The sequence below is a fragment of the Vollenhovia emeryi genome, unplaced genomic scaffold (assembly GCF_000949405.1).
Source record: "Vollenhovia emeryi isolate VEMERY1.0 unplaced genomic scaffold, V.emery_V1.0 DF939128.1, whole genome shotgun sequence".
Taxonomy (NCBI): domain Eukaryota; kingdom Metazoa; phylum Arthropoda; class Insecta; order Hymenoptera; family Formicidae; genus Vollenhovia; species Vollenhovia emeryi.
In genome coordinates this window covers 24558-37995 of record NW_011967238.1, presented here as the reverse complement: position 1 = coordinate 37995, position 13438 = coordinate 24558, and the positions used below count along the sequence as shown (strand labels likewise).

The 13438-nt window shown below is 36.6% G+C and overlaps 1 protein-coding gene across 1 annotated transcript in view; it reads right to left on the bottom strand.

Annotated features, from left to right (window-relative positions):
• Positions 1–1290: 1290 nt before the first annotated feature.
• Positions 1291–13438, bottom strand: part of LOC105568703 — a 14456-nt gene continuing 2308 nt past the window's right edge. Inside the window, exons 2-10 of the mRNA XM_012024571.1 lie at positions 11535–12781; positions 10069–10265; positions 9847–9985; positions 9519–9740; positions 6934–9117; positions 3075–5001; positions 2795–2990; positions 2107–2281; positions 1291–1786 (exon numbers count right to left, since the gene is read on the bottom strand). Coding sequence (XP_011879961.1) covers positions 1721–1786; positions 2107–2281; positions 2795–2990; positions 3075–5001; positions 6934–9117; positions 9519–9740; positions 9847–9985; positions 10069–10265; positions 11535–12770 — 6342 coding nt within the window. The 5' untranslated portion in view covers positions 12771–12781 and the 3' untranslated portion in view covers positions 1291–1720. The remainder of the gene's footprint in view (positions 1787–2106; positions 2282–2794; positions 2991–3074; positions 5002–6933; positions 9118–9518; positions 9741–9846; positions 9986–10068; positions 10266–11534; positions 12782–13438) is intronic.

The following is a 13438-nucleotide window of genomic DNA, read 5'->3' as shown; positions in this document are numbered from 1 at the left end:
AGACTGTGAGATAAGCTTACAAAAGGATTTTTTGACTACATTTATTTGACGAATATTATGACACGGCTTATGTATCGTTATTACATAATGCGACTGCGATTCCATCCACAAGCTAATTTTCTTTCGGCTTTTTGCTCTTCGATCTCATGTAGAAGTACATGGCAATCAATCCTATACCGGCGTACGTCGCTTTCGTCACCTGGAAAATAAATCCGAGCCTCGAAAATCCATTCGCAGGTAAACGAGGGCTGATCAGCCTCGTCGACGACAATTTTGAGGTTAAGCCTCACTCACGTTCGCCCGGCCGTACGAGGTCTGGCTGTTGAAGTGTTTCGCCAGACCCGTGAGCTTCTCTTCACCCTCGGCCATTGTTCACTGCCGGGAAAGCTCGATTTTACACACGAAAATTCTGCAGAACGATCGGGGAACGTAGTCAAGCCGCGAACTCGCCCTACCTCGGTCACGATCGTCTGCTGGACGCCATATTGGAAATGTATCGAGAGTAAATCGCGAGATATCTGTATCTCGAACCTTGGAACTTCGAAAAGACCCGTCGAATTTTGCCCGCGAAAAGGGCAAATACGAAATTGCTTCATTTTAATATACAGCGTGTCAGTGAATGTTTGACACTTATTTTTTGTACAGACTGACACCCTGTGTTTAGCTCCCCTCATAAAAATGAGAGCACACATTTGATCTTACATGTTCGAGACATTGCCATAATCCCTAATATTTAATATAAAATTTATTTATGCCTAAAAAATATAGACGTCGCATTACGCAACGCGCAATCCATTTCCTCAAATTGTGAGAAAACAGTTTGCAATGTAAATCTTGATAAATCTTAATGTTACTTTTATGTTAAAAAACAAAAGAAAACATTTGATAAACACCTTTTTAATGTTCGGTATACTTGCTATAGATACGGGCGTAACAACCAATCGCAGATAGTTTTTTAAATCAAATATATTTCAATAACTCTTCTTAATACCAAGTATATCGCGACAACTCTTGTACTCATTTATACATATTTCTTGTCATCGTATAAAAATTATATAAACATCTCTTAATTTTGTTACTTATAATTATTTAACAGGTAGCATCAATTAATGTTATACGTTCTAATTCAAGAATTATGTATACTTAGCTTACCAAAATAATAGAATTAACTAAACCACAATCGACCAGACAACCACGGACAAGAATGCCATCTTAATGTTCTAAGGTTAATCAAACTGTTTTTTTTTTCACATTTTTTCCTTAGACCACTTCATTGGCCAAATACTGGAAAAATAAGATACAAGAAAAAGCAGTTCTAATTATATAATATTTATACTTAATAGTACTTTTGTTCATCGTTAGTATATTTCATAGCCTCCTTTCATACCTTGTCACAATTACATAAATTCCAAATCAATATGTCAGTTAATACAAACAAAATCATACAGAATTCAGAGTGATATCGCATCACAACATAAATGTCACTTATTCTCCTTATATCAAAACGTAAAAAAAGAAATAAAAATGAAACTTATATGTATGCTGTTCATGTATACTATACACATGTTAATTATAGTAATTTCTTACCTAAGAGAATGTTAGTAATCATTTGCATTGTAATAACATAAATCACATTGAATATCAGTCAAAGAAATTAAAATGAATCACGAGTTTTGTTTGTTACAGTAAAATTATATAAAAGCTATATATACTAAAATATTTATACTATATGATTTGAATTTAATTCAACATGTTGTCTCAAGTCGCGGTAAGTAACGAACAATATCTAGAAAAAAAAAAGTTTAATTAATCCAATGTTCGGAAGAATTAGTAAAATTTTTGCAGAGAGTATTTCTACAAATAATATTGTTCACCTTAATAAGAAACTTTTCGAATTATTTTTTATTTCTGAGAATATAAATCATATAAAATCATTTGTAAAAATTACATATAAATCGTGTATTTACGACTCCGATTTATATGTAACTTTTACAAATAATTTTAGATGATTTATATTCTTTATATGATTTATATTGTTACAACTTCAAAACCTATTTAAAGAAAAATCGAATTTTAAAACATCCTATTATGTAACATAGCACTCACCCATAAAGTAGGTAGAATAGAACTGTCCAGAAATTCGTTCTTTTTAAAAGCATTATCTATTTCTTCGAATGAAATTATTTTTAGTTTGCGCAATAATGTCAACGCAGTTTGCAACGAAATCAAATTAATGGAGATGATTCGTTTCTCAGAATCACGCGGAACTTTTAGAGGATACCTAGAATGGCAAAAGCATATTCTCACATTTAAAAAAGTATTAATTTGAAAATTATACATAAACTCATAATATCGTATCGCTGTATTTTTATATTTTCTATATTATACAGCGAAAATATGTGAATATATATACATATATATACATTCACACACATTACATGTATATACATATATATCCTACATAGCATTTACAATTACAATATTTGCAAATATTGTAATTGTAAATGCTATGTAAACGCTTTCACATCGAGCCATGCGCCATCCCACATAGCATTTACAGTTACAATATTTGCAAATATTGTAATTGCAAATGCTACGTGGGATGGCACATGGCTCGATGTGAGGGCGTTCGATTCCGACCGTTGTCCCGTATATGTCTTATTTGTGTAAGGGGTTAATTGTGTTAAGAAGTGATGAGTAAAGGAATAGGAAGGATGAAAAATATAACTTGTTTCGAGAATCAAATTATTTGAATAACATGGCAATTGTAAATATTAAAATATTACAAATTTACCTATCCAATTGTGAAAATTCTGCTGGATACTCGGATCTCTGGATTTCTTTGAAGACAACCTTTATATTCATTGCTTCGAGTACGGCTAATAAACGAGATTGCAATTTGAAATTCGTAAAGGCTTCTACAAACTCGTACGTCAATATCCAACCATCATGTGCGAAGTTAAATATAAGCGTCACGCCTTTAACTGTGTCTGTGAAGAAATGATTAATAATTAGTTCTATACACAATATCAGAAGAAATGGCTCTATCAGCTAAATACTCAATAGTGTCGTACCAATTTTCCGAAATACAAAAGAGCTAGCCGCGTTCCACTGTTGAGCAGGTCCCGTTTCGATGTTTTTCCAGGAATTCGTACAGCTATACATTGGCCCCTCTTTGTCGCGATTGTCTTTAAATGTGAAATTAAAGCTCGATTCGGTCGCTTCATTCATCTCTCGAGGAATGGATTTTCTGCCGGTATCACAGTTCCAGTCTTGATGAGATAAAGTAGTCGGTGTGCTATACACAGAGTGATTCGACATAGGAACGTTGTTTTGTAACTTCGAGTTGATCCAATGCTCTGAAACCTCGTTTTGAATCCAAGCTTGCGACGACACAGGTTGGAAATTGTTCACGTTTTGCTGGTAATATGCCGATTCGCCATTTACTACCGGCTGTGAGCCCTGAGTGTAATATGTCGGTGGTTGAGTGACATAGTTCTCAGCTTGCGAATTATCTCTCTTTATATGATTTATCATATGCTGCGTATACGAAGTAGCAATATCCTTCGCAGGCTGCGATGCCGGTTTCTTATCTTGTCCTAATTCGAGAGACTGAGTGTTCTGAATATTATCGGAATTGCTCTTGCGCGTGTTTTGCTTTGCATCTACGTCTGCCTTCTTCTTTTGGGTATTATACATTACCGGACCGGATTCATAGACGATTCTCGAAGTGTAATTTCTATCGAGATGTCCCGCAGGCGTAAAACAATTGCTCTTCGAATGAATATTCGGAGTTTCCGTTTTCGAACTATGGCTTTGTGGATTTGTAACCGTGAGATACGATGCGCCACTCATGTCGTACTTGTGAGACGTTTGCTCATTCTGCGTCTCCGGTACCTGCATTCCATCAGTCATTGAAAACTTGAAGGGATTTGTGTCTTTCAGCATATTGGTAAACTGGTTGTTTATGCTCTCCAGGAAGTGCGAGAAATCATTGTAAAGATTAGTCGTCGGGACCGTTGAAGATACTGGCGTTTCAGGAACGTTTTCGCCGTTCCGATTAGTACTTGGAAGGAAGGTACTGGTTGATGGTACGGGATTAACGAACATTGAGGACACAGAATTTGCAATTGTTGAAGGAGGCATTTGCATACGGGAAGTCGAGGACGAATTGAGTTCGTTAGATTGATTCCAGTTGGACTTAGCGGTAGCAAAACTGTCTGAGTTATAAGTGGGAAACGCGATATTATTCTGCGGCCTGTCGTCGTTGTTCGTGCCAAACGGATTCGTCGTCGAGAAAGTATTTGCATTAATGTCCTGTTTCGGGAAAGTTTCGCTCTTTAAAATATACTCCTGCGCGGGACCAACATCGTTCGACGTCGTTCCGCTCGTAGTATCAGTTGTTGAAGACGTGTTTGTGACCACGGAATGATCCTCTTTTTGTTCCAATAACGCCTGCTCAACAATCTTCAAAATCTTATTTAACTGGATCTGATCATTGAATGAGAACGATGAATGTTCTAGCAGATCCTCGAGGATGCGAGTCAGTTGAATTTGCAATTTCTTGTTCTCGTTCCAAACTGTCATGTACATTTGTTTGGCAACATCATTAGGACTGAATTGTTGGTCAACCAGGAACGGATTTGTCGTCGCCTCCGCGTCGCTAAAGCCCGACGCCTGAGCGTTCAACACAGGAATATTTTCGAAGGAACAACCGTAAAGGTTTGTTGCCGATAAGTTAGGCGAAACATGTTCGCTGAGAGGTGGAAAACCTGGAGGCGGTCTCACTGAATGTTGCTGATGATGATTATCATAATGTAGATGCGTCGGCCCGGGTGAGACTACAGGTACCTCGTGCTTCTCCTCTGTTGGTTGCTTTGCCGATGTTGCTTTGCAGCAGTTGTCGGGCATCAGGTTCTCCTCAGCAAAGCAATACGTTGGTAATTGGTTCAAATTGTTTTGAACGTACTTCATTATGCTTGCCATGTCGACGGCATCAGCCTGAGTGACGAAACCAAAAGGGGCAAGATCAGATAAAATGTTACGATAAGATCGTGGTAAAATTTTGAATTTTAAAAAGTGAAAGTAATATTCGGATATCAATGAATCTCAGAATATCTGAAGAAGCTCAAACAACCGATTAAATTAGGCAACCATAAGAATTCGGGAAAAATTATCATTTTATAAGATTACAGTATTTCTGTGCTGAATAGTACAATAATTTCACACGTATACTTTTGCACAATTCCTTTATTGCAATGTGGCAGAATAATAACCACAGTGACAGACACATATGACACCATACATAAGGTTCAAATTTTTCCCAGAATTAAACTAAACTGATAACCTAATGTATTATTACACAATAGTTGTAGAGATATAATTACAACATAGTTACAAATATAAATATATATATATTAATTGTAAGATCAATTATACAAGGTGGGCCAAAAGTAATCATCCGATGTTGTTTGGCTATAATTTGTAAATGAAACGAAATATTTCGATGCGATTTTCTTTAAAACATTATTTGGTCTTTTAAGTTTTATTACATCAAGATTTGAAAATGATATCGGTCAAGTGACCGCCGCCATTCTGAAGGAGACATTTCCGGGCCGCCTCATATCGCGTTTCGGCGATATGCACTGGCCCGCAAGATCGCCCGATTTGACTGTTCCTGACTTTTTCTTTGGGGTTTTTGAAGTCGCGGGTCTATGCGAACAAGCCACAGACTCTGGCAGCCCTTAAAGAGAACATCCGACATGAAGCGGCCAACATATCGCCCGACGTTCTCAAAAAAGCCATGAAAAATGCTAAAAGGGCCCAAATGGTAATCAACAATAGCGGCGATCACTTGACCGATATCATTTTCAAATCTTGATGTAATAAAACTTAAAAGACCAAATAATGTTTTAAAGAAAATCGCATCGAAATATTTCGTTTCATTTACAAATTATAGCCAAACAACATCGGATGATTACTTTTGGCCCACCTTGTATATATATATAGTATTAATAGTTAATTATATATATGTATATGTATATATTAGTTATATGTACATACACACATACATATACAGGGTGTTGAAAAAAAAGGGTTACATATTTTGATAAGAGGTAGTATTGGTCAAAACAAAAAGAAAAGGTCTAATTAACATGGGTCCTAAGACTAATATCTTCAGAGATACAAGCTATTTTGTTATTTGAGCTCTTTGTCATTTTCTTATTAATCGTGTCATCTTTAGAATGTAATGAACAAAGGAGTAGGGAAGAATGGGGTACAATGGGGATATCTTTTTTCTAGGTGCTTTCAAAACAAGAAATAAACAAAGAGAGATTCTTGTGAGATCTGACTTGTGGTGTCTATTGCGAACCAAACGTAAATATCAGGAGAGAGAAATGAAGTTATGGTGCGTGACTTGAAAGAGTGCGTGATTCTCTAAGACGTTCATTACATTCTAAAGATGACACGACTAATAAGAAAATGACAAAGAGCTCAAATAACAAAATAGCTTGTATCTCTGAAGATATTAGCCTTAGGACCCATGTTAATTAGACTTTTTCTTCTTGTTTTGACCAATACTACCTCTTATCAAAATATGTAACCCTTTTTTTCAACACCCTGTATGTAATATATTTATACCTATAAATTGTAATTTAATATCACTTAAAAATTATACATCTTGTTAGAAATTAAAAATCGTATATAAGAAATAAACAAATAATGTAATTCAATATTAATGTAATTATTAATATAAGAAATGTAATTATTAATATAAGAAATAACAAATAATGTAATTCAATATTACAATAGCATATATTATTGTTTCATTTATTTTACAAACGCATTTTTCAAACAAAAAAGATTGCTCGTTCATGTAACTTGTCGCGTAATAAAATTTTCTCTCGCGACGCAACATTAAATTTTGAAATTTAAATCATTCGAGACATCCGTAATTTGCATTGTTTGTTTAGGCGGTTTGTTGCGCGATGTAAAGAGGAACATTTTATTCAGTTCCTGCATAAGCATTCGCTCCGATTCGCTGCTCTCATCATCGGATTCTATATCGCAGTCATTAAAAACCGGAGAAGCAAATGCATTTTCAGTCACGTTCACGTCGCCATCCGTCGAATTGCACGTGCTCGATTTAACCGATTCGATATCCCCCTTACTTTCGTCACTAATGTCATCATTGATACTCTCATCATTAGAGCTCAAATCATCTGAATCTAGAAATTCAGAGTTATTATCTATACTTTGTATCATTTTTAACATCTGTTGCATAAATTTCGGAGCGCCCAATGCCGTCTGATTCGTCGTTTTCAATTGATTTGAATCATCCACGTTACAAGATGAAGCGATAAAATTAGAATCGGATTGACTCGACTGATTCAACCGACGCCGTGCGTCATCAACGTTAGGAGAAGCAATAAAATCTATTTCTGTGGACGGAATAGTCGTTCCTCCGAAATTACTATGTGACTCGTCTAATGTTCGATTTTTAGGCGATTCCTCGGACGTTGACTTGAGCTTTTTAATTATCTCGATGCGACCATTTGTGTCTGAACAATTAGAGGTCTTCGATGGTTCGTCGCTTGACGAGATAATGGTATCATCGGATGTATTGGAACTGTAAGACGACGATGGAATGTGATCGCTGCTGGAAGACTCGTTTGCGTTTACGAAACTAGAGTTCATCGAATCAACACGCTTACGGCTCAGTTTGTCCAATAGCGTCTTGAATGTAGAACGGTACACTTTCTTATCTGCATTGGACTCGAGGCAATTATTTGTATTGCATTCAGACACTTCTTTATTTATGTTATCTTTACTATTAGATATATTAGGAATAACTGACTTCGAATCTGTATTAAAATTTGTATTCTCTATTTTCTGTTCGGGTCTTGTTTCGCACATTTTGCCGTTTCTGTTCACTTTCTGATCGATTTCCTTCGAAGAAGCGACGTTGGACTTAACGAGATTTGTATTGGAATTCGATGCATTTTCCAACTGAGTGCCATTATGTAATTCCTTGAGTGTATTGTTTGGCGCAATCATTACTGTGACAATGTGGTCGGGCTGCTGCCGACTCTCTTTCAGTGCTTCTATAAAATCAGACGTATTTTCAATGTCATGATCGATATTATTTTCGGGCAAAAAAATTTCCTTTTGCTTGGAAGTTATGTTTAAAAAATACTGTTTCCCAGGTAATTCTCTCTCATTGTGCAATTCTGATTTATCTTCTACATTGCTCTCACAACTTGTAATTGACGTGTCCAAATTTTCATTAAGCTCTGAAGCGGTTGTTTTGTGAGGTAGAATTTTCTCATTTCTTATCGCCGACCAATCAACGGGTTCCATCAAACCGCGTCCACCATACAAACTCCTAAATGTCCCAAAATCGTTCGTATCATTTTCATTATCGGAATCTCTCGGATCGAAATTCATATGCCAGCCACAGTCTTCACTGTTATTCTGCGAGTTTATCTTTCCATTTGCATTGATTCTTGCACCTTCGTTATCTGAATTTGTATCGGACGTGGAAGTGCTCAGATTGAAATTTTTCGCCCTAGGATTCAGTGTTTGCAATTTTTCTAATAACAACTTTCTAGACGTCCTAAGTCCCTCTTTTCGATAGTTTCTCAATTGCGATTTAGAACCCGCAGCCTCCGTATCCGGAGACTTGGCATCTGAAATCTTAGCGTCTAAAGACTTAGCGTCGGAAGATTTGGCATCTAAGGACTTAGCATCCGGCGATCTACTACATAACATTTGTAAAAGCGCTTTTTTGCTGGTCGGGACGTTATGCAAGGACTTGACAGTGTTGCGTTCGATATCTTCGCTTTTTACATCGGATAATCTAGGCGTTCTGTCATTACATGATATCGATTGATATTTATGTCGCGGATAATTTTCACTATTTATCATTCTTATGTCTTCCTTATGGATAATCCTTTTAGACGTAGAAGGTTTGATATTATCAGGTGTCATAAAATATATTTCATTTATACGCACCATTTGACCAACTTGCGCTAATCTCTGTTTCACTAACCAATTGTTTATTATCACATCCTCATCTTCGGTTGTATCAGTCAAAATAACCATCATGGAATTGTGCTGTCAAAAGAATCAGATAAATAATTTTATAATTTTACTATTCTATAATAATAAATTATACATATAGAGATAATTATTAGAAATAGTTATATAAACATTATTTAGAGTTAAAAATAAAATGTGTTATAACTGGAATTAATTTTTTTACACTTGTTCCTTTAATATTAAAAATTAAAATAAAAAAACAAAAAATATTAATTCCAAAAATATCAATAACAAAAGTACAAAGATATCAATAGTTACTAAAATATACTTCAGAATTAAGAATTAAAATATCTTGACATAACTTTAACCAAACTGTTCCCTTAGAAAGAGACAAAGGAGTTAAACTTATAAGGTTAAAGTTAAACGACGTTGGAAAAACCGGGCCTTTTACGTTCAGAAATAAAATAAATAATCACCGTAGGATCAACTGTAATTACAGTTGCAGCTAAAAGAGTATCGGCAATCTTGTCAATGAATTGATCGACTGCGCTCTTCTTCCAACGATCACCAACAATTGGTGTAACATTATGTAAGCAACAAGGTATTGCTTGAGCGGGTAGACTAGAAAAGCTTTTATGCAAATAATATACATCCTCGGCGGCATACGTCTTCAAAGTGCCGTAATCATAAAAGAATACCTGTTTTGAAAAAGAATTGCATATCAAAATGTTAATTTCGAAAAATTAACAAAATTACTTGTCGGATACTTGCTTCAAGTGCGGTTTATACTACATTCATACTAACCGTTACTCTAAAATCTGGCTTCACACTCTTAATGATTCCTCGGTGCCACCTATTCACATAAATGCATGCGCAATTCATGTCCTTTTTCAAGGCAACTTTTGCAATTATGTATGTATTTTTCTTCTCCTCATAGAAATCGCTGAAAGTAAGACAATTATGATTCAGGTTTCATTGCCAATATAAAGAAATTTGGAGACATTAATCGACCGCTCATGTACTTACGTTAGCTTGTCCATCATTTCATAAAAGTCGGTCCTATTTCTGCGGAGGTGTATCCAGAAAAAGTTTGGATGAAACACCTCTACAACATATACTTCTAAGAAACTCTTCTGTTGTAATTCAGTCACCGGTATTTTCCCAATCTTATCGCCATAATTCATTACATCGTTGGGTGCAAAGCTCTTAGTAATGGTAGGCGACTGTAAAATTACATAGATCACTGTAGCAATTAAATTATCATGATGCAATAATAATTCTAACTTTCAGATTTTCGCGGCTATTGACACCGTCAGTAATAATGCCTTTCAGATGGATCAGTCTACAGCACCTCTGTCTACAACATAATACCGACGTTTCGCAAACATTGCAGTTTGCATAATCAGGGCTCGCAGGATCTAATACTGAGCTCTCTTGAATTGCGGTCCTTAGATATTCCCTCCACTCTTCCTATGGTGGAGGAAAGGAAAGAGAGAGGAATTAGCCAATCAGAGTGTTTAATTAAGTGCTCCATGTATCATCGAATGTTAAACAAGAATAAAATGATGCGCAGGTGATGCCGTCGAAGCAGCCCAGCTAAGTCACTATGATTAGCTAATCCCTCTTTCCCCCCCTCTTCCAGAGGGAGAGTGAAGAGACGCGGGTATCCAAGGACTACCGCAATTCGAGGGGACTCTGTACCAGAGCCTCCCAGCCCTAGTAATGCAATGTTTGTGAAACGTAGGCGTGACGCTGTTAAACGGACGCCCCTGGCGAAAATATGTTTACAAGAAGTTTGTTTAAACGTTGAGTCAATGTTTTATTTGAGTTTTAAAACATTTATTGAATTGTTTGTGAGACATAAATTTAAACATGGAGTTATTTATGACATGTTCAAATTGTGTTTAATGATACAATGTCAAATTCCATTATAGTTTTCTAAGTGTTTGTGAAATGTTATTGTCAGTAAAGAATTAACCAGGTGTTTGCAACGTACTTCCAAACGGTGTAAGCATCAATAAAACTCTTCACAAACAATGCAACTATCGATAAAACTCTTCATAAATAAATATAAACATCATCTCCCACTTAAAATTTTCGCCAGGGGCGGCACCCATCCGGAAGCCATTATTATTGACGAATAATAAGAATGAATTATTTAACTAACATTTTATATAAAAAAAACAAAAAATACTATAGATGTACTTTTATACATTATAAAAATTATTTATGAATTTATGCTCGAACTTAAATATAACAATAAGATTTTTATTTGCACCAAAAGATTAACGCTTTGTTCTGTACTTTTTTCATAGATCTTAATAGTAATATTCACACGAGAAAACATTATTTGCTTTAGCATTATTATCACAGTTAACAATTTATAACATAATCGGCTAGAAAATATACTTTGCCGGCAAATTCTAGGAAATTCCAAATAAAAAATATCACTAAGTAAATACACGGGTTATTAGTGAATATTTATTACGTACAATTTCCGCCGGGATCGGTGCATCGTCGACATTGTTATTATTACTGTACTGTGCTTGCTTGTCATATCGATTGGGCATTATGTCAATAGGGTCCGTTTTTGGAACTATTGGTCTCTTGTCCGCGCTATACAGCATGAAGTCATCATTCTTATTGATCTGCGTCATGTAAAAAATCTGTGGCAGGTAAGACGTGAACTCGCGTACACTGGCAAAGCCCATCACGGTGTAATTCAGGCGCATCTTGTACATATTGAAGAATACATTGGGCAGGTCGGCACACAAAATGCCCTCCGGATGTCGTTGCATCAGTTCTTCCAATCGAGATTTGGTTTTGTCATTAATCAATGTGGATAAGTCACAATATTCGTCAGTCTTCATTCCCATGGTGCTCTTGCTATTCACGGTGAAGTCGTCATTGCTCTCGCTGCTTCTCTTCATGTAGTTAGACATATCAACGTCTTCACAGTTATCATATTGAGAAAATTTCATAAACTGCTTTTTCGTTTTTTCTGCACGTCTCTGAGAGCTATTGGCATAATTGGCTGGCACGAAGCCATTGTCAACATTACAATACTGCACATAATCGGACTCCTCCCCAGCAGCGCATTCAGTTTGTCTAGTCGGAGGCGATTCTAAATCATATAATGAGTTTTGTATCACAGGCTGGTAGGACAAATCTTTCGACTTATGGTAAATCATATTTCCATCCAACAGCAACTGGTGCATCTGCGTCAGCAGCTGTGTCCGTAATTCCTGGCTAGAGATATTGATTGACGAATCGTCATTCACGAAGGCCACAGCGCTCTGCAAGCTGACACCGTTCGGATTGTTCCTAATGTGTTGCACGAGCCGAAGTAACTTGTCAGGCGCGATTTTAGCTTCCTGCGACCTGTTGTACTGGACACGACGATTGAACGGCGCTAGCGCGTACTGACGCGTGCGAGGAAATCTTTTGCTTATCTGGCGCTCCACCAACGAGCTCACATGCTTACTCTTCTCCGACGCAATCGCGTGCACATAGTTCTGGCCGTTATGTTCCTCGACGACGAAATGCTCCGGCATACTTCGGAGAAAGTCCACCAAGGTGGAATACCCAAGTCGGCGGTACGGTACACGTTGTTGCTCCTGTTCGTAGTAGTCACGGTCGAGACAGGTCAAGGATGTCGCGCCTTTCCGGGAGACCAAACACGCTAGCAAAATCTTGCGGACATCGTCAAGTGTCGTCTTGTTCGACATCTCTGAGATCTCTGTTTGTCAAGAAAACTTTCTTATTATCACCTATTATAAAATTTTAACATTTATAAGGGAAGAATGGTATATTTGATGAAAGTTTAGAAAAAGTACACTGTAAAAACAATTACATGTAAAATTACAATCATTATAGTGGGTAATGCTGGTACCATCTATTAAACTGATCTTAAAATCGCTTTAAGTCTGGCGTTGAATGCTAGTTTCAGACTTCGAGCAGACCTCGGGCAATTTGTAGTTCATGTCAGAATTCAGAATTCCATTTTACAATCTTACGTACCGTGTAGTGCACAAAAATACACGCATGCACGAAGATGTTGCATTAAAGAATACAACATACGTACGAAAATTCTCGCAGGAGATTAAAAATGCGTCGGATCTCCATCCTAGTAAGCGTTCAACTTCGCCTACGAGTCTGAAATTTTGTGAGCTTCGAAACAAAGAACTTGACTCAAGAATCTACTTTTTATGACAAAAAAATGTCATCGATAGACTTTATTGTTAATGTTGCTTCAATGAAATCTCAGGCTGCGTTCCGATATTCACTGCCAGTACTGAAAATGCATAGTGCACGTGACGTAAACTGTAGGCTTTCAGTACTGGCAGTGAATATAGGAACGCAGCCTTAAGGTCTGTGTCCACGGTGCTAGAACTTG